This window comes from Astatotilapia calliptera, chromosome 13 (assembly GCF_964374335.1).
Source record: "Astatotilapia calliptera chromosome 13, fAstCal68.1, whole genome shotgun sequence".
In the NCBI taxonomy this organism is placed as follows: Eukaryota; Metazoa; Chordata; class Actinopteri; order Cichliformes; family Cichlidae; genus Astatotilapia; species Astatotilapia calliptera.
Genome location: NC_137434.1, coordinates 25,769,128 through 25,790,348, shown reverse-complemented (window position 1 = coordinate 25,790,348; position 21,221 = coordinate 25,769,128). Strand labels below are relative to the sequence as shown.

At 40.3% G+C, this 21,221-nt stretch overlaps 1 protein-coding gene across 1 annotated transcript; it reads left to right on the top strand.

Moving 5' to 3' along the window:
- The first annotated feature begins 3,615 nt into the window (after window positions 1-3,615).
- On the top strand, window positions 3,616-17,153 carry actr2b (actin related protein 2b). Its single transcript, XM_026189427.2, has 9 exons — window positions 3,616-3,749; window positions 5,868-5,978; window positions 7,624-7,839; window positions 8,061-8,133; window positions 8,793-8,929; window positions 9,314-9,463; window positions 11,384-11,529; window positions 11,997-12,129; window positions 15,505-17,153. Exons 1-9 carry the CDS (start codon window positions 3,702-3,704, stop codon window positions 15,673-15,675), a joined length of 1,185 nt encoding a protein of 394 aa, XP_026045212.1. The 5' UTR covers window positions 3,616-3,701; the 3' UTR covers window positions 15,676-17,153.
- The last annotated feature ends 4,068 nt before the right edge of the window (window positions 17,154-21,221 follow it).

The following is a 21,221-nucleotide window of genomic DNA, read 5'->3' as shown; positions in this document are numbered from 1 at the left end:
CGTGATTTTCGCGCATTGCATGCCGGGAACTCGTGGCAAAACAATCCAAGTACCGCATCAAATGCAAGCGTTTGCAGCACCGCAAAACGTTCATTCTCCGGTTCCAATACCTTCTTGTTTTTTCTTTGCCGCACAAAAAAGGAATGTACAAAACAAAAGGAGAACAATGCCGGTCCATACAAAGACAGACTCGACGAAAAGACAAAGAAAAATACGAGGAAAAAATCAAAGGAGTGAAAGAGTCAGACCCTTAGGAGCACCCAGAGTGGACAAAAGACGTCAGCGTGCTGCTCAACTTTCACCACGCTCAAATTTATAATTATACGGTTCTTGGAGTGAGTGCATACACTCGTGAAGTTTAGTAACTTCAGATCACTGCAACAAGCCCAGGTACAGTTTACCGACAGATGGGTGCAGGACCTTGAAATGCACCGTGTAGAACGAAAGACCATCGTACGTATCATAAGTTTACCAGTCTCACAAATCGTCCTCATAAATACACATTCGTTAACCGTTTATTAATATAACCTTTGAGCTCAACGGTAATTAATTAGTAGTGGAAATAATTTCTGGTAGCATCACAGAAATGTAGCAGTGACAATAATATTGTATGCTGTAATCGCACTGGACAATTAGTGATACAAAAAAACTGTTTTATCCTGTGAATAAAAGTATATGTTTTTCTCAATGTACCATAATAACAGAAGCGAAACGCAATATTGTGTCAGGATAATTTACTATTTATGCACAATAAATAAAAGAGCATAGCGCGACAATTTCTGTTCAGCGCCAGACTTGCTTGTAACCTATATCACCAATTAAATGGTAAATGGCCTGCATTTGTATAGCGCTTTTCTAGTCCATAGGACCCCAAAGCGCTTTACACTACATTCAGTCATTCACCCATTCACACACACATTCACACACTGGCAATGGCAAGCTACATTGTAGCCACAGCCACAGCCACAGCTGCCCTGGGGCGCACTGACAGAGGCGAGGCTGCCGGACACAGGCGCCACCAGGCCCTCTGACCACCACCAGTAGGCAAACATGGGGTTAGTATCTTGCCCAAGGATATTTGACATGCAGCCAGGATGCAGCCTGGGATCGAACCACCGACCTTCTGATTAGTGGCTGACCTGCTCTGCCACCCCAATTATGTTAAGAAAAATGACGCATTAACTACAACAAAACTCTGACCTTTGTGGGAATGCTTGGAGCAGACTAACATGTGAGCTGGAGTGTTCTGAGACGTTATATTTGGTATATCCAGACCATCCGTCGGCTCTTACTTCGGAAACATGGCTTAAAAAATTTCTCTTCAGCGACGTAATCCGATAAAAAAAAAAAAACGATCTCTTTACCCGTCGGCTTCCCGTGGCTGTCATGCGACCAGCTATTGCAGTTAATAATACAACAGCTTCTTGGCATTTTTTGGGTTTCTTTTTATCGCTAGTACCTCTTGCCACAAGTTCCCAGAATCCTTTGCGGTTTTACCCCTGAATGACGTCACATTTTCAATCTTTATCCTGGTGGGCCGGTCTCTAGTCAAAATGCCCGGGCCGATTTTTTGTCCCAGTCCAGCCCTGGCTGGGATGATGGTGTTGAAAGCATAACTTTAGTGCAAGGGATCCAGGAGGGGGTCAATGATGGGTTTGAAATGTGACAACACAACATCCTCAAACATTTTCATTACTAATGAGGTCAAAGCAACAGGACTGTAGTCATCAAGGCGAATTTTAATTGTTTTTGGGAAACAGAAAAATGGTGGAGGCCTTAAAGCAGGCTGGCACATTTCTCCAGCGAGGTATTGAAGATATCAGCTGACGTACTCAGTACTTCGGAAGTCTGCACAAGCTGTTTTGCAAAGGTTCTGTCTAATGAAGAGTCTATTTACATCTCTTTCAGAAGCAGTTTATGAAAAATTAAGTACACCCCATAAATTAATAGTTTATGGAGCCTCCTTTAGCAACAACAACTTAAAGTAATCGTTTTCTGTATGACTTGTCTCTTGCAGAGGAATTTTACCCTACTCTCTGTTACAGTGTTGCTTCAGCCCATTGAGGTTCAGGTTATATTAAGGTCCTGTCCTGTTGTATGAACCAGTTTTGACCAAGCTTTATCTATGAGACAGATGGCCTTACATTTGATTCTTGAATAATTTGGTATGCAGAGGAGTTCATGGTCGAGTCAGTAACCGCAAGAAGCCCAGGGCCCGTGGCTGCAAAGCAAATCCAAATCTTAACACCTACACACACTGCACATTGTAATATGTGTCATTTAGCAAAATGTGTCATATCTGTCATTTAGTTGATTGTCAGAGGTTTAATTTTCCTAATTTTGAGGCCTGCTAAGGATCAGATTATTTTTATTATGTCCTGATTTGTAAAACCTGTGAATTGAAAGATGGTGTACTTTCTTTTTGCCATGATTATAATGTGAAAAGAGGGATTGTAAGTGTTATCAGAAACTAATCAAATAAGCTAAAAGGAATTTGTTCTCTCCTTTTTCCTATACTAAATAAAAATATGTCTGGAAGCGTGGGAGGGTAATTCTAAATTAATACATTTGTATACGATACATGGATTGTGTGCAGCCATTTATAAATATAGTTGTGGTCAGAAGTGGAACGCTCATCATGGGCCTGAATTTCTTAGTAATTTTGAACTGTTCATTTCCCAGGATGGAACGATTGTACAGCATACATCTTTCTTTGTTCAAAAAACACTAATCTGAATTTATTTTGGATTTTCTCTAATCCACACAAGATCACAAGTGCACATGCAGGCTCAAATATATATATACACTCAAATATTTTAAAAGTTAAGGTTCTGCAGTTTCATTTCATTACTAACTTCGCATTGGTGATTATGATTGACTATAACTGTAGTTTGTCTTTGGCAGCATAAAAAGAATTTGTTTGACAGCACTCACTGGCCAACACTCAGAACAATGAGAAATTCCAAGGAACTGGAAACTGCTGGAAGACCAGTGTCAGAAACTGAGCTACTTGGTCACAATAACAGAGGGTATGTGTGGAGGGGCAAAGATGATGCTTTCAAATCTAAGAACACTGTACCAGCTCTTAAGCATGGTGATGCTAGCATCATTCTCTGGCGCTATTTTGCTGTCAGTAATTGTGGTACATTGCAGAAAGTGGATGGAATAATAAAGGAGTAGGACCACCTCCACATTCTTGCAAAGATAGTAGTAGTTAGACAGAAGCTAGATAGTTAAAGCCAGAACACAGCTGGGTACTCCAGGTTAGGTTCATGACAATGACCTAAAACACACATCAAAACTGGACCGAATAAATAACTGCATCTAATTATTGTTTTTTTTTTAAAGTCATTAAAGAAGTATGCTATGCAGTACGTAAACTTCTAACCACAACTTCATGCGTGCACAATATGTAGATGGTTTGTGACACAGTAATTATTTGTGTGATTGTGTTTTTCCTTCCTTCTTTAACTGTATGTAGGTTGATGATATGAAATTAAAAAAAATAAAATAAAAGTTGAAATAAATAAATAAAACGGGTTTTATGGGACGAATTCAAAGATGAAGAAGAGAATGTATGTCATTTGAACACACCGGATGAGCACCCTTCCCTTCCTCCTTTCGGCCGGGTTGGTGTGTCTTCCTTCCGGCTTTGCCGAAGAAAGTTGAGGGAGGTTCAGCAGCAACTGGGCTTTTACATAATGGACAGCCAGGGAAGGAAAGTGGTGGTCTGCGACAATGGGACCGGGGTAAGCTTACCGTTTTAGCTCGGCGTGTTACCAGCTCGAGTCTTGCTCTAAAAGGAGCCGTTATGTCGACTGATTTGCTGAAACAGGAAGTGGGTCTGTCACCGTCCAAGCTAGCTAGCGTTAACTGGGTGTGTAGCTAGCCAGTTAGCCTGCTAATTTTCATTCATCCAGTCCTGATGCGGAAACGGCCCGCGGATTGGATGGAAATGCACGGATAAAATTTAATTAAAATCTCTAGTTGTATTGCTCCCTCCTGCATAACTCCCTTAATTAATAGTTAACGTCCTAGGTGCAACCACCGGTTAGTAAGCTAACCGAGCTAGCCTTTCTAGTTAGCTTTTAACAGCTGGCTGTCTGGTTTCTGCTGTCTGGCAGCTACGTCAGTCATTTCAGCGATTTGTTCGGCAAACCACACGGAATTTGCAGATTCATTCTTTCCATGCTGTAGTCGGGGTTTGCTTTCCAAGGACCGGAGCTACATGTTTTTTCACTCAGTGTCGGCTAGGTGTAATGCTAGCTAGGCCGTGTCAGGTGAATTGAGGAACCACCTTTACGTTTTCTCATTCCGCAGCTTACACTAACTTCGCTCATTAAAAATTTAACCCAAGCATCCATTAGTAAGGAGTCCGGAAAGACCTCAGCAGGTGTATTTCTGCACGTATCTTTGGATCTGCACGTCGGCTGTGTGTTTACATGTACTTATTGATTAAAATTGGGGGCTAAACACTCGGAAGTTATGGGTGTGTAAAATGAAACATTGCGAAAGAGCCCCCACCACAAAGGAAAGTAACCACCATCCAAAAAGCTGCTCATATTTGCACTACATCAGATACATTTTTGTGGTCTTTTCGTCCCCAATAGTAATTATCAACATGAATGATATACTGCTGTATTTCCTTATAGCTGTACTCGCTCTTAATAAAATACTCAGCTTGTGCGCCATCAAGCATTTAATATAAACTTTACTGAGCTTTGTTTATGCTTCTAAATTGCTTCTTGCACACACACAGGTAGCACTGTTTCTTTTGGGGTGTGCAGGCTTCCTTGTCTAAACGTCAGCAGTCAAAGAGGATGTTGGCTCAGCATGTTACTGACTAATAAGGCTCTTTTGAGTTGTGAGTCTTTCAAGAGCTTTCTGTGAAACAGAGGGAAAAAACAGCCCTGTGTCAGAGTTGAACTGAGAAGTCAAGAGGAAGTGAGACGAGTCTGAACCACAGCCGTATATGTCACGAGCAGATTTGTTAAGAGCGTTGTTGCATGCTTTTTCACAGTCCAATGCAAATGCGTTTTCTTTTCTTTTTCCCATGCAGAAAAAAGTTTAGACTGTTTATTGTTTAGTTTACTCTTGATAGTCTTTCAATGAATTTTACCATAACGGTTTCCAAATTGCATGTTTGCAGTCTGCATCCCTTGTTACTTGGTTACATTTTGTGCTGTGTATTGATGCAAAAAATGTTTTTATACTTGGTTCAAAGCAAATTAAACTGGTGCAAAAAAAGGTGTGTAGAATCAGAAAACAGCCAAATATTTTAATTAGAGCTAAAACAACTTCCTGTAACGGTATTTGCGGCTGATATTTTAGAGGTAATCGTACACCAGTGCACCCCTGATGCTATCTTTTCCTGGTCTTTGGTTATCTGAGCTCGTGCAACTATTCTAGCTGAGCGCAAAGAACAGCAAATTGTCTATATCTCCATTTGGTGTAAATGATAGTCTTTGTAGCTCTCACAAAATTGATTTTTACAAATGGTTCTAATAATATTTTATTTGTTGGTAATAACACAGAGGGGTTTTCATTGTATAAATGTGAAAATCACAGATGCAGAATATTAATGTTAAATATCTTTGTTTGTTTTTTGCATTAAAAAGGAAATTAGTTTTAGTTAAATTAGTTTTTTTTTTAGTTAATTAATGCAGGAACTGACCACATTTAGACATGCAGTACATGAAACGTGCATCGTCATCAAACATGCTCATTCTGAATGGTAATTGGGGTCTTTGTTATCAATAGGATGATAGTAATGTTTTCAAGCTCTGTTCTAGAATTGATCTTATCAGTATTTTCTAATCACTTCCTCTGTGCTCTGGTTTTCTTTCCTTTTTGTCTCTCTATTGTAGTTTGTCAAGTGCGGCTATGCAGGCTCCAACTTCCCAGAGCACATCTTCCCTGCACTTGTTGGGAGACCCATCATTCGCTCTACAGCCAAAGTGGGAAACATTGAGATCAAGGTACAGACTGTTCCTGCTTATGCATTTTTTCCCCCTCAAGGAAATGGGTCATCGGACAAAAATATAAGTTGAAAACAGGAGAGAAAAAAAATCAAGATGTGAAATATACATTACAGAATAAAGTCAGTCTCTTATATAAGCACAGTGTCAAAGTAATAGACAGTCAAGATAGACTGTTGTAAGAGTTGGCACCCTAATGAATCTCTGAAAAATGCTTTGAACACCAGCCCACATCAAAACTAGCAGGTCCTTTTATTTTAGCAGGCAAGACAGCAGCGGTGTAAATGTCTTGACAGCTTCACATTATTTTGGCATGGTGCCTATCTCTACCTTTCTCCTTGTCCTTTCCACTTTTGTTTGTTCATTTTTTTTATATATATATCTGCCTCCTCTTCCTCCATGTTTTGTTCCTCTCCTGGTGAAGTAGAATGTCCAGAAAATGGTAAGTTTAGGTTGGTGTGTGCTTCTGATTCTTGCTTGCTATAGAGAGCTGAGTCATATAATGAAATTAAAAATTAAGCCTCTTGTTTGATTGAGTTTTTCTTTTGTTTTGTCCAGTGTGTTTCATGAATTTATTTTTTCATCACTCATTCTGATCCCATTTTTGTACATCCTCATTACCTTTTGATTTTGGGTCCTAAGCTGGGTATTGCTGGCTGGTAAGGCCAATCCACAGCAGTTTTTTTTTTCTCCAGGCTGAGAGTGTTAGCAGAAATAGCTGCAGTGAATCATAGGCCAGCTGTTATCGATGGAGTGCTAAAAGAGATTTTGGACCGGTTCCACTGTCAAAGTCTCTGATCTCCTGCTGCATCCTGACAGCTACCCTCCCACCAATCCTGAAGCACTTTTCAGTTGAAAACAACTTAAAATGTCACCCAGAGCAATGTGTGCCAAAGATCAGATTTTTCTGTATCTGTATGTATCATATGTATCTATTTTCCCAGCCATTTTGAAGCAGTCAGCATATTTTAATTGATTAATGTCCAATATGAAAAATAATTATTCTTTATTCTAAGTATAGAGGAAGTGCCCATACTTGAGGATGCATGGCAGACAGCTGTGGTGGAGATGGAAACACATCTGTTTTTCTTTCCTTTTTCCCCCCCTTCTTTCTTTCTTTTTTCTTTAATGACACCACATGGAGGCGATGCCTGTGACTGGTACTCATTAATGCCAAAGAGCACAGGATGAACCCATAAAATGGCTGCCTTCAGTAGGCTTTTGATGTCTCCAAGTGGAACGTGAGATGCTTGACTGTGTGGCTAACACTGAGCTCTAACCCAACAGTTGTTTACATTTTGCCGGGGTGCCTTGCATGCAGATAGTTGAATGTGGCTTAAACGAGTGGTGTACTGTAGCTAAAGGAAAGTGTTTCCAGGTGTATATGCATGGAAAATGATGCCTTGTTGTGCATGGTGGGTAATTGCGTTTTAACTCAAAGTGCTACATGAATGCTTTTGTTGTCACATGACAGAAGTTTTCAGGTGGCAAGTAGGCAAATGAGATGACTGAGTTTAATTTCCAGACCGAGGCTATATACTCATCCTTTTGCTCAGTGACTCTGATTGTTCCACAGTGGGCTCCACAATCCTGAGGGCTCTGCTGCACTATTTTTAAATATTTATCTCTGTTAAATTTCCTGCAGGACCTGATGGTGGGGGATGAGGCTAGTGAGCTGCGCTCCATGCTCGAGGTCAATTATCCAATGGAGAACGGCATTGTCAGGAACTGGGATGACATGAAGCACTTGTGGGACTACACCTTTGGCCCAGAGAAGCTCAACATCGACTCCCGCAACTGCAAGATTCTGCTGACCGAGCCCCCCATGAACCCCACTAAGAACCGTGAGAAAATCATCGAGGTAACATTAAAATTGTCATTATCAGAGGCAGCATCTTGCAGTCTTTCGGGGGGAAATTGATTTTTAAAGCATAGCAGAAGTTGCAGTTTGGTTAATCCTCCGTGAAATGACTTCATTGTGTGCTACTTCTGCATTACGCTACAGAAATAATTTTGCACCCACGTTGCCTGCTGTAGTGTGTCAAGTTTCTCAACAGTTGTACTTCCTGTCCTCTACCACAGGTGATGTTTGAGACCTACCAGTTTGCAGGAGTCTACATTGCTATTCAGGCTGTGCTGACACTGTATGCCCAAGGTAGAGGACTTTACATACATGTTTAGTCAAAACGGACACTAACCTTTTTCTGTTGCATAACACAGCTTTCATGTCACAGACATTTTAGACTTGTTCTTCTGCTTCCTTAAACTGCCTCATCTAGAAATTAATTTTAGCCCTAAAGTGCAATTATAGGCCCTTCAAGCGGACAGTTATAAAACGTATTGTACTATTTTCTTGATTACTATTTACGTCATTAAACTTAGAAACAAGACCGCTGTTAAAGTTAGTTGTGGAAGTTTTTGTGTAGCAGTATTTAGCTACCACACAAACACTTCTTGGTCAAAATGTTTGTTCTTACAGACTAACACAATCATATTTGTGCCAAAACATTTATCAGTACTTCTGACATCAGCTGATATGTTGTGCAAACACAGCTTTGCGTGAGGTCTGTCTAGTATTCTACTATTTTTATCAGATTTTTTTTTTTTTAATAAGCAATTACCTACTTATAACTGCTCAGTAGCAGTTATAAGTAGGTAACTGTTACATTAGCTGTGTTATTGCAGCAGTTTTTGTGTGTGTGTGTGTGTTTACCCAGCCAGCAGTAATCAGCAGCTGCAAGCACACTCTGGATAAAATTCTCCTTGCTTGATAGAATTGCAGGTTATTAACTGTAGAGTGTGTTTGTGTTTCAGGCCTTCTCACTGGTGTGGTGGTGGACTCAGGTGATGGTGTCACGCACATTTGTCCTGTGTATGAGGGCTTCAGTCTGCCCCACCTGACAAGACGTCTGGACATCGCAGGCAGGGACATCACCCGCTACCTCATCAAGGTATCCAGTTTGAATAATGTCATCAAAGTGTTTCTACGTGAGGTGGAGATTTGGCAAAATATTCTTAGATTAATCTTTAAATAGCAGGTTCTGTGAGAACTCCATTCTAACATCCGACTTCCAAAATGTGCTGCTGAATGCACAAGTTTGAATATGTTTTGCAGCGTATAAAAATATGTCACAGTTTAGTCTTTTTTGTGTGTGAAGTCTTGCATATGTCATCAGATTCTTTGTTTGCAACTTAATGGGAAGATCTTAATTTAGAAAAGCTCCTCCAGTGCAACTTGATATATTAGGAGATTACATTAAGTGAGCCAAAGAGTCTCATTTTATTCTGCTTTTCCTTCCCTATTCCCTGACCTCTTTCTCATTCTCCATGTGCAGTTGTTACTGTTGAGGGGTTATGCCTTCAACCACTCTGCAGACTTTGAGACGGTGCGCATGATGAAGGAGAAGCTGTGCTATGTAGGCTACAACATCGAACAGGAGCAGAAGTTGGCGCTCGAGACCACCGTGCTGGTGGAATCATACACGGTAGACACTCGCATGTTTATTCTTAACAGTAATAAGTCACTGACAAATGCAGTTACATTTGGTGTGACATTGTGAGAGAACTGATCCACATGTTTGATGTTAATCCCAAGCTGGTCGGTACAGTTGCCTTATGAACGCCAATAAAAGATTTTAGGGTGTGCCGTTTTGGAAAGTGTTATCAAAACACTGCAGCTTGCATAAAAAGGGCGTTAAAAATGATTGGTGCCCTCACATGGGCATTGTGTGCATTAGTCACTCAAGAAGCCGAGCTTTATATAACAAAAATGCAGTAAAATAACAATAACAAAAATCTACATACATTAATAGTCATTAACTCAAGTATACGAGTCAGCAGCTCTGTGCATTGAATCTTTTTAAATTTTTATTCCAATTTTGGCTCTCAGTGAGTCATATCACTTTCATTTATCCAGCAAATTTAAACAACAAGACTTCGACTCCACTCCCAAAAACACACAACCCGTGAAAACAAACACTAAAATTACAAATTGCAATGATGATAATAAACAAATGAATAAAATCTGGTTCTGTTTTGTAGTGGTTAACACATTTGTCTAACGCACAAAAGGTCTCCAGTTCAAGACTCAGAAGAGGCAAAAATTGCTGGGAGGGTGTCCGGGGTAAAAGTCTGTGCCAAATCAAATATGCAGATATATCCTGTCATGACACCTTGTGAATAAGGGAGCAGTCAAAAGAAGCTTTAAATAAAAACTAAATATTAAAAAAAATTGTAATTTTTTTTTTTCATCAAAAAACAAGTTTAAATCCATAATTTTTCCAAACCTTGAGTATTATATTTATTAAATAATTGTCACGGTAACCAAGCAGCCCTACCCATCACAGGTACCAATGTGCAAAAACCGATTGAAATTCTGAAATGTATATTTTTGGCATGTTAAACATCTATTTTATTTAGGTTGAATGTTTTTACAAGTCAGCAAATTTCCAGCCCTGAGGGGTTGCACGTTTTTTTTGTTTTTTTTGTTTTGTTTACTTTTTTCCTTTAAAATTAGTTCTTTTTACGCACTCCACATGTGCACAAGTTTCATATTTCTGCCTAAAATAGCACCGGTGCAGACAGAATCCCTCCCAAAGGATTTGTTATTCAAAAGTGGCAGTATTTTGAAATAATCAAAACTAATGGGGTAACTAAATCTGTTTCAGCACTGAGCTAAGTAGACTACCACATGCCCACTGTTGGTGCAGTTGGCAGCTTTGGTACAGGACCATGCTACTGACTAACAGTTTTCTCTGAGACTCAGACATATGGGGGTGCAGTGCTCCTCCGTCAGGCTTGCTTTTCTTTCCGAGGTCCATTTCCCTGCAGAGAGAACCACAGAATCCAAACGTTAGTCCTGGTGTCTGTGTTACTGCACGCCTTTCCGAGCACATGTTGTGTCTCAGTGCGCTCTGACCATGTGTGTTTGGGTTAGTGTAGGCGACTGTGTGCGTGTAGGTGAATAGGTGCGTGAACATGTATGTGTAAGTATGGTTTTGTGTGCCGAAACAAGGAGGGCAATGTACCTGTGGCCGAAAGGTCCTGAATTGCGCGTTACATCATTTCCTGTGCAGCCACTTTGCGGCAGTGGCTAGGCTCTGTTTCCTCCCACTGCCCTTGGCTGAATGAAGCCTTTTTATAGTCACATGCATTCACTATAGTCAGTTTGAGGCCAGCACTCTCCGTGCTCTAACTTGCTGTACAGTGTCACCAGTCTGGTAGGATTTTCTTTTCTTTTGAGAAGTTAAACCTTCCTTTCAGTTTAAATCATGATTCTCACTGTAGAGTTTCACACCCTTGGGCACTCTTGTACATTAAATCTTACCTCTTCATTAGTGTCATGTTTTTTTTTTTTCTCCCCCCCTTTGCTTTTTTTTTTTTCTCATCCTCCCACACAACTCCAGCTGCCAGATGGCCGTGTGATCAAGGTGGGAGGAGAGCGGTTTGAGGCCCCTGAGGCTCTGTTCCAGCCCCACCTCATCAACGTGGAGGGCGTTGGAGTGGCCGAGCTACTCTTCAACACCATCCAAGCAGCTGACATAGACACCAGGTGAGGCCAACAAAAGGGCACATGTATACTCCACTATCAATAAAAAGCTTTCCTGAGGGTGACTCAGTGTTTCCACAGCATTAGGAAGTTTCAGCAGAGGCAGACGTTTTGGCAAGCAATAGATAGATGGATGTCAAATGGCAATGTCAGCTGATCACAGCTTTCCCTTAAGCAATGGAGGCTTTTAGACTTAAAACTAAATATTTTGTGAAGTCTAGAGTTCAGTATGGAAAGTTTGAAAATTGATCATGAGTCTTTAAAAGAATGGAACAAGGGGAAAAAATGTAAACACTTGCAAGTCAACTAAGTATGACTGATCCTTTGCTGCTTAAGTTCAATAATTTATTTTTACTCTCTTGAAGTCACTGAAGATCTGTTTGGAAAGTACATTTTCCAGCATTTGCTGACTTAAAATGAGAAAATGTGCCTTTTCCTGCTTTCACCCTTTTCTGCCTTCCTGTCATCAGGCCTGAGTTCTACAAACACATCGTTCTCTCAGGCGGATCTACCATGTACCCCGGCCTGCCATCTCGGCTGGAGAGGGAGCTCAAGCAGCTGTACCTGGAGCGTGTGCTCAAGGGAGATGTGGACAAGCTTTCGGTGAGAAACCAGCCCTCTCCTATAAAGTGACATGTAGTACTGACTGTGAGCAAAAACTGCTCAAATATGATTCACAGTATGATTGTCACTTTGAAAAACTGGGACATTGATTTTAGCTCATTAGATCTATCCAGTGTGATTTTTAAAGAGTGCTCTAGTTATAGAAAGGAACATAGAAGTCTGCATCTGGCCTCTGGTTTGAAGTAAAACATTTCCCCTGATTCTCACATTTTGTTAAAGATCTTCAGTACGGCTTTTCCCACATGTTAGAGAGCATTGAAGTGCCAGAATGAAGCACAGGGAACATGTTTCTCAAGGATGTAAATGACATCTCGCTGTGTTTTCACACACCTTGAACTTAAACCGCATGCAGCTATCATGTCTGAACCTTGCCCGTTTCAAGCACAAGACTGGCTTTATGAATTTTTTAGTGCAGTGTAGACAAACTACCACAAGGTAGTGCCAGAGGCCAGACACTCCTTTAATTTAAACAAGCGTGCAGTTAACTTCATAGTGACAAATATTTGTTTTGGTAAAATATTTCTACCTTTTCATGTCGGTATCCCAAAGACACAGATGATTTTAAACAGAAGTATTTTATAAACAAAGCTCAGCAGATGACTCATAGGTTTAAAGAACACATCATTATGTGCTTTACTTTTCTGCCTGCAACTGCAATCGACCCCAATTTTCCCAGATTGTCTCATTTTTTTTTTTTTTTTTTTTTTTTTTTTTGGAATTGAAGTCTGCAAAGTTAGTGTGGGAATCCAATGATAGGTTTTTTTTCCCTTTATGAAAACTCTTCAGAACTAAAAAGATGCTGATGAGTTTTTGCTAGAAAGAAACTGCTTTGTTGAATGTCAGTTTTAACTCTAGCGTTAACTAAACCACAGTCAGTCTTGCTAGCACTTGTTTTCCTGCTAGAATATGGCAAATACACCACCTCCTTGTGTAGCTTGCACCTTTACAAGTTTGTTAGTACGTTTAGACAGCCAGTCACGTGAGCAACAAACAGAAGCAGCATCCTTTGCCCTATTTGGTGAAAATATGAGTGTTTAAACATGCCACACAGAAGTAGATTGTGCTGAAGGAGATGTTTGTGTTATCATTTTTCTGTGCTGAAAACACAAATTGGACTGCCTGTGAATCTGACCACAGCTGTCATGAGGTCGCTTTAAAGCAGCATTGGTCTGTGTTTTTGATTATCAATTGATCAGATGACTCTGTAATTTGCAAGGTCTCAGTTGTCGTGATAAAACCACAGAGTTATCAGCTCACGCTGTGATTCCTGCTGGGTCTTAAAGCAGCATTTTACTGCCTGTCACCTGATTGTTTTGGTCTTATGATAGAAAGTTTATTGTTTTCGCGTCTGTCTCTGAGCTCTCAGTCGCATCGATTCCATGCAGGCAGCTTTCTTCCTATATTTCCCTCAGGAGCTGGAAAACTCCTGAGACAAATGCAGATAACAGGATCCATTTTATTAGACTAAAAGCTTAGCATTTGTTGGTCGGACCAGTCAGCTTCTTGTGGCAGCTGTGTGTTTTAGCTGCAGTAAAAGTCTACGTGTTGTAGTGGTGTACAGTCTCCAGGTTATTCTTTGTTTGTGCTCTCTCTGTAGCCATGTAGCCTTGTTTTGAATTCTTTAATCCATATACCAAATAAGAAATGTAAAAACACGAACAAGGTAGTAAAATGTTTCTATAATTAATAATGGTGTTGTTTAATGTCTTTCTACAGTTTCACACTAACATTTCCATGACAACAGTGACCTCCTTCAGTCATAGATGTTGCCGTTTCAGTTATTCACTACTTCTTTATTTTTGTTAAAACAAGGTTGATATGTTGTAGATTTGTGGTTGGTGCAGGAGTAGAAACCATCATTTCACAGTGTAGCTCATAGTAAATCTACTTTAGATGATTATAACATTATGGCTCATAATCAAATCCCTATGGAGAATATAAATGGGATTTTCAGTTCCTGAACCTCACTGTCGTGTTCTGTTAATACCCACATTAGCCTGTGATAGACAGAGGCCTCATGCAGTCACCTGTCAAGAGCCTTTAAATGAAGAGCCTCCCAGTTACAGGCACTGTAAATTTGACTGGTCACATACTGGCTCCAAATGTTTCCTAATGTCTCATAGGTCATAACAGTTTTTGCTCATTTAAAAAAAAAAAATCGACCTCAGTTATTAATCACATGTATGTATGTGATGGACTACAGAGGTGCCCTGCAAGCTAGCGCTTCAAATTCACGTTACTGTTATTTGTTAACAGTAAACTTGCGAGTGAACACGGGTTGATTTTCCAATTTTCAATTTATTCTTGTGGTTTTTTGCAAGCGGAAGCTCCTCGGAAGGTTTAAACACACTTAAATGTGTTTTATATTTTAAATGTCACAAAAAAAACATGTTAGTTACACCTGGCTAAACCAAGCTGTCCAATCCTACTATGGCGCAGTTCTCAAGTTTGCTGTTGGTTTAGACTGTAAAAAATTGAATTCAGCATGTTTTCGATAGAAGCTCCTTCAAACATTTGGTGTTTGTTTTATTTTTTATTTTTTATTTTTTATTTATTTGAAAAAATCCCGCTAGGTCTTGAGGAAAGTCTTGGCCTGTTTAACACTTTTCTGGCCGAGGTGCATGTGAGAGTGCAGTTATCCACCACCATGCTGGTCATGTATTAGCTGGTCCTTATCCTGCCAGTTGTCCAGTACAGAGGCCCTGTCAGATATCAGATCACGCCAGTGTGCAAAAAGCTCAACTAATATTTAAGTGCATTTAATGCTAGCAAGAGGACATCGTGTGTCCTGCCTCCTGTAGTCTCTAACTTAAGCAGCTCCTGTTGTCTGAACCACATGAAATATTTTCAGTAGCTCAACTCCAGTTGTTCTTTCTCAATGTTAAAAAGTGGACAACTGTGGAAATCAGCAAAAAATGCTTGTATTTCTTTTCTTTTCGTTCTTTCTTTCTTTTTTTTTCTTTTTTTTGCTTGCTTGCCTTGCCGGCTGTCTGGAGGCGGTGTATGTGTATAAACTTAACATGAGGCTGCTTCGACAGCGGACTGTGGTTAAACTATTTTTATTAAGAGAGCTCACGCCATCTGAAGCCAAGGAGCTCATTGTGTCAAGAGTTGGGTAGCCATGAATTCATAGGAAGAACTGATAGTTAAGTAAAAAGTATTATCATAATTATACCTAATTATCTTAATTATCTTCTGATCTTAAGCTTGTATCAAGTTAGTTTCTATCTGATTTAGACCACTCGAATTTTGATATAAATCTCCTTGACATTGATTAGAAAAACATGTAGACTTTTGGGAACTTTGAGCAGTATTGGCAACTCATCATTCTCCTCTGTGTTTCTTTTCCTGTAGAAATTTAAGATCCGGATTGAGGATCCTCCCAGGCGAAAGCACATGGTGTTCCTGGGTGGAGCCGTGCTGGCCGACATCATGAAGGACAAGGACAACTTCTGGCTGACCCGGGAGGAGTACCAGGAGAAAGGAGTCCGTGTGCTGGAAAAACTTGGAGTGACCGTCAGATAAAGCACTGGACGGACAGAACACCCACACGACACACACACACACACACACACATGAATATACACACAAACACACACATACACGACATGCACACACATTTCCACCCCTTGCCCACATCGCAGAGTATATATCTATTTATCCCTGTTCCTCTCTGTTTCGGCCGTTGATTCCCTTCAAACACCGCAGGGAATCCAGCCATCACCTTCCCGCTCTCTCCTCTCTCTCTCCACTCTGCCTCTCTGCCTCTCTCTCTTCTCTCCTGGTTTGGGATTGGTTCACACTTTTCCTCGCAAGCCCCAAGAAACCAATTCCATCTTTGCAGATTTCCACTGATTCTTGCTGAGTGCTGGTGGGAGAAGGTTAAGAGCTGTCAATGCAGCATATTTACCTGCAGATTAGGCTTGTTGTGAATTAACACTTGTCGGGTAAACCGACCAGCCTCAGCAGAAAGCTTAGTTTCCTCCCTTGTTAAACCTGTAGAGGAGATAAAATGATGCAAAGTTTCTAAGCAACTCGTAAGCGTCTGTAACGTCACAATCAGGGTCCACCACAAACAGCCACGGGCCGCTTTGAGCATCTTTTCCGGGTGAGCAAGAACTGATCACATTTTTATGTCGGTTTTTATAAATGATATCATGACTTTTCTTTTCTGGGAGAGGGATTACTTTGTTTTTGCTTTTTTTCCTTTTTTGTTGGATGTATGAGTTTGATTTCCATCTTTAAATTTGACTCTTTTCTTTTTCATTGACTTTTGTTGCTGTGCACTGCTACCATTGTAAATGGAGTGTATTGTAGTAACAGAAGGTCCTCCATGTGTTTTGTTTTCTTATTTTATGAAGAATTAATGGTTGATTTATAAAGGGACAAATACACAAACTAAAAGCCCCTGAGCTTGACATCGAGTGTGTGACGGTACTTTAGGGGTTCGTTGGTGGTGACACAGTGATGGGGTGTGGGGAGGGTTAGTATTTTTTTTTTCCTCGTCAGACAGCTTGGCCTCTGCCTCCTCTCTGGTTATAAATCAGAAGTTGAACGAATGGGTGTGAGCAGTTATAGCAATATTTCAAACTGTATCGACGCTATAGTACCTCACTCATCGTGTTCCTCCAGATCCACCAAAGCACGGAGGCAGTGGCAGGTTTTAGGATGAGATCTGTTTAAATTTGGACACCTGGAGCATCGCAAAGCTGGGAAATTAAAACAGTATATTATACGGCTTATTTAAGTTCTCCAGACTTTCATTCCCAACGGTCGACTTAATGATTACTGGAGGCACTTCTATTTTGATTACGATAAATGTGTATATTTTTTTTCTCCTCTTTCCATGAACGTCTATCCAGTGCCAAGTGCAGTTAATGTTAACTGGATCTCATGTTTTAATGTCTTTCTTTTTGTCACAGTTTTTTGTTTTTACTTTCCTGTGTTGTTCATAGCATAACTGCCTAACGCTGATTTAAATAAAGAAAAGTGATTTATAAGGATGTTTGTGTGACAGGTTCCTTCTTTTTTTCTTTTTTTGGCACATGAAGCTTCTGTTTCACAAATTTATGGCTCGGAATAAGAAATCCTGACCATTGATTTGTAAATATTTATCTTTTGAAGTCTATATTTGCGAGTAGGGGGCAGATTAAATGGGTTGATTAAGTACAATGACAGGAGAAGGGTGTAGGTGGCCGAGGCTCATCCACAGAAGAGGACGAGACCTCTGCTCACAGACCCGAAGGAGGAAGAGGAAATGGAACAGCGGCAGAGGACTGGCGCCACCAGAGGAAGAGGCTCTCTTTCCATGCCTGAAATAAAGATCGCACCCAGACTCTTCCGGCCTTGTTCCATTTTAATCCCTCGACTCTTGCCACTTCCCTCTTAACCCTGAACTATTACCTCAGGAGCACCGTTTGAAATTTCCTCCCCATCAGAGCACAAAGGGCATCACGTAAGGATGTTTGCAAAAGTAGTGGAGCATTTCATTGTGGGTTTTTTTTTTTTTTTTTTTAAATTTATTTTCTGTCACTTCAGAATATGTATTCGCTATGAAATGAGTTAAAAATCCGCCACATGAAAACATGAACTTTACACATTTTAAATGGTGCACTCAAGGTCCCCCAAACAGCTTCTGAATAAACGTTGTTTAGCAATTTAAGACTAATAAAAAAATTCTTCTTTAATACTTGTTTTCCTATAGTTTTGCTGCCCAAACATTCTCTCTAAACTCTCTCTTCAAAGCATTATCCACAGGGTGGGAGTAGAGAGACATTTCCTCTCAGCAGCCTTTATCTCATGTTCAGGCAATCAAAAAAGTATGCTGAAGCAACTATCTCTTCGAACTTTACATCTGTAACGTCTCTGTTCAGTTTGAGTGAATCAAGCAGTTTTCGACCTGATGCAAAAACAGAACAGGTTAAAATGCTACAAAGGTAATACTCCCCGAGTTAACGGTTGAACGAAATCTTTGTGGTAAGGAAGGAAAAACGTTAAATCCTGCCTATTTTTGGGCATGGGACCACGGCCACCCATTCCTGTAAACTGCACTGGGAAGTGAGCGCCGGTGCTCATGCACCCAGAGAGGGGCCATGCTGACCCCATTACACGAGCAGATATCTTAAATGCTTGCACATGTGGACGGCGATGCTGTTTGCAGCCGTTGAGCTGCTTAGCAGGCCCCCAAAAGCCCTCAGGGACCTTCTTTCTCTTCTCTTTTCTCTTTCCCTCCCCCTCCCCTCACTTGCTCCATCATTATCGCCCACATGCTTTTCCAGAGACATCCTGAGTGAAACAGCTCGACGTCCTCGATGGCTATCACATGTTCCTCCTGTGGAGGGAGGCAGCTCCCCTGGAAGACATGTTGAGGAGAATAAGACAGGCTGTACTAGCCTCAGTTTTTCTTTGTGCTTTCTTTCATCAAATATGTTGCAAAACTTTTTAGAAGTTTCAAAGTCATAGGGAAAAACTTGTGGCTTTGACATTTTTTTGAATCCTCTGGGTCTCCTCGTGAAATCACCCTTTCTCTTTTCATGAAAAGTGATTTATAACGATGTTTGTGTGTTAGGTTCCTTACATCAAACTTCTTCTGTTAGCTATTACCTCACTAAGTTCTACCACGATTTAAAACTGTTTAGGGACTTCATATAACCCTATATTGAATTTTTCAGTATATTTGATCTACATTTAAGCAACTTCTTTCAGATGCTGGAAGATGGACCTAATAATATAAATCATTGTTCTCTAAATCTTTCTCTATCTTCTTGGACTTGCACTGCAGCAGGAATTGAGGCCAGTTTTTTTACACAAACCCCACCCACCTCAAAAAAGAAACAGAAATACAGGTCTTATTTTTGAAGGGTTCACCAGAGGATAAATCCTACTGACTTTGGAGATTTCTTGTATTATTATTGGAATTGGTGGCTGTGGTCCCATGCCCAAAGATAGGCAGGATTTAACTTTTTTCTCCTTACCACAAATATTTTGTTCAACAGTTACCTTTGCAGCATGTTAACACGTCCTGTTTCTGCATCAGGTCTAAAACTGAACAGAGATGTTACGGATTTAAAAGTTGAAGATACAGTTGCTTCAGCATACTTTTTTGATTGCCTGAAGTTGAGATAAAACTGCTAAGGGGACACGTCTCTCTACTTAGGGTCATTGTAGTGTCACTGTTGTTTTGGAGCACACTGGGGAGACCACGGCCATTGGGGAGGGCTGTTGCAATGAGGGGCTGTGCTTCATGTGCAATGATTCCTAGGTGGGTGGTACATGTCAAAGTAAAAACCACATGGATAAACTTTTAAGCATACCACTGAATTCTAAACCTCCAGGTGATTTTAACACTGCTGATTTCTGTATGAACAAATGAAAAAAATATATAACTTAATTTTATTTCAGCTTTACAAACTTATCAGTAATGGCATAACTGATGTGTGCTTACAGTTACAATAACGTATCTCCTACTTTTACTGATGGGTTGAGTATAACAGTTTGTATAGTCAGTATATTGTAATTAGCTAACTGTTTCAGTTGTTCATAGCTAATCGTTTCATGAGTAAAAACAGGACGTCAACCACCTTGCCACTAGGAAAAAATCAATGGCTGCCCAGTGACTGAATTATTTTGCTGTCTGAGACTGTTTTAGAAGTAGTTTCCATGAAGATCTGGTTGCTCAGAGGTTGACTGTGCAACATCCTTATCCTTTGGGGGACCACTTCTGATTGCGAGTGCAGTTGCTTGCTTGCCTGTCTCGAAACAACTGGAGTCTGTCCCAGAGTTAGCACTCTCAGACAGATCGGTCAATGATCGATCTTTTTTTTATAAATGTAGACAGACTGCCAGCATATTGCAATCGGTGAGTTAGTCTGCACTGCAATAGGACACTTGACTCAACTGGTTATGAGCTGGTTACATTCCAATATCAACAGAAGATTGTTGTGGGATCGTCAAGGAAAGACTAAAATAAAGCTGTAGACTTCTTTTTTAAAAATCGTTTTCTCTCATTTTATTGGAGGCGGAAGGTAAGACACACATTTCACTTTTCTCACAAACCTGGCCACCCTTCAGTATCTACAAAGTACTTCCTGTTCCTTCTTGAAAAGCAAGAACTACATCCATTGTACATGTTAGAAACAGTTATTTAAAAAAAATAGAAATAAAAATGTACAACATACACTTGATATATATAATATAATTTTTTGCTCTTTTTTACAGAGGTAAAAATACTAAGCATAAAAAATGGGTCTAATTCAATACAGGGAGTTGTTTCTTAAATTTTTCAATTTAAATACACAAGGAGATAATGAGGATGCGTTCAGGCACTTGTAAATGGCTCTGCATGTGAGAACACCAAACAAGATGGAGGTAAAAGATGACACACATACGCACACTCTTTCCAATCTGATTGGCCCCTGCCCCTGATCGATCAATTACAGCATCTGAATCTACTCAGAAGGTGTCCATATGTCATAGCATATTCAGCTGATCCCAGTAGCTTTGGATCAAGGAGCAGAAAAGGATGAGCAGATCTGGAATATACGCCAACACGCAAACACACACACCAACAACATACAAACTGGTACACAGGACAGGATGTATGACAAAGATACCACTGGGGAAGGAAAAAGGACATCCTCAGGCATTCTGTAGTTCGACTACAGTAAGTGACATTTCCTTGGCAAAACAATCAGGGATGGATGTTTGTTTCCAGAATTTCACGTTTTTCAGACTCCTGATCTTTTCCGATGGGATCCTGCTGATGTCCTGCGTCTCTTTATTTTTAAAAATCTCATTGTGTTTGCGTTCTGATCCTCAATGCTGCCATCACCCAGGCTTAGATGAATCATCTAGCACCGGAGTGGTTGTACTTTTAGTGTTGCACTCTTATTGTGAGGGCGTGATGGGCCAGCTGCAGCATCACAAACCACGACAACTGAACTGACTATAACGTTTTTTGTTCTTTTTGAAATGTAGTCATGCCATATTCAAGCATGACTTTACTCTCTTTGTGCTTAGGATGATACAACAGATCTGGGATTGAAGGGAACGAGTGCTGCTGTAGGACTGAG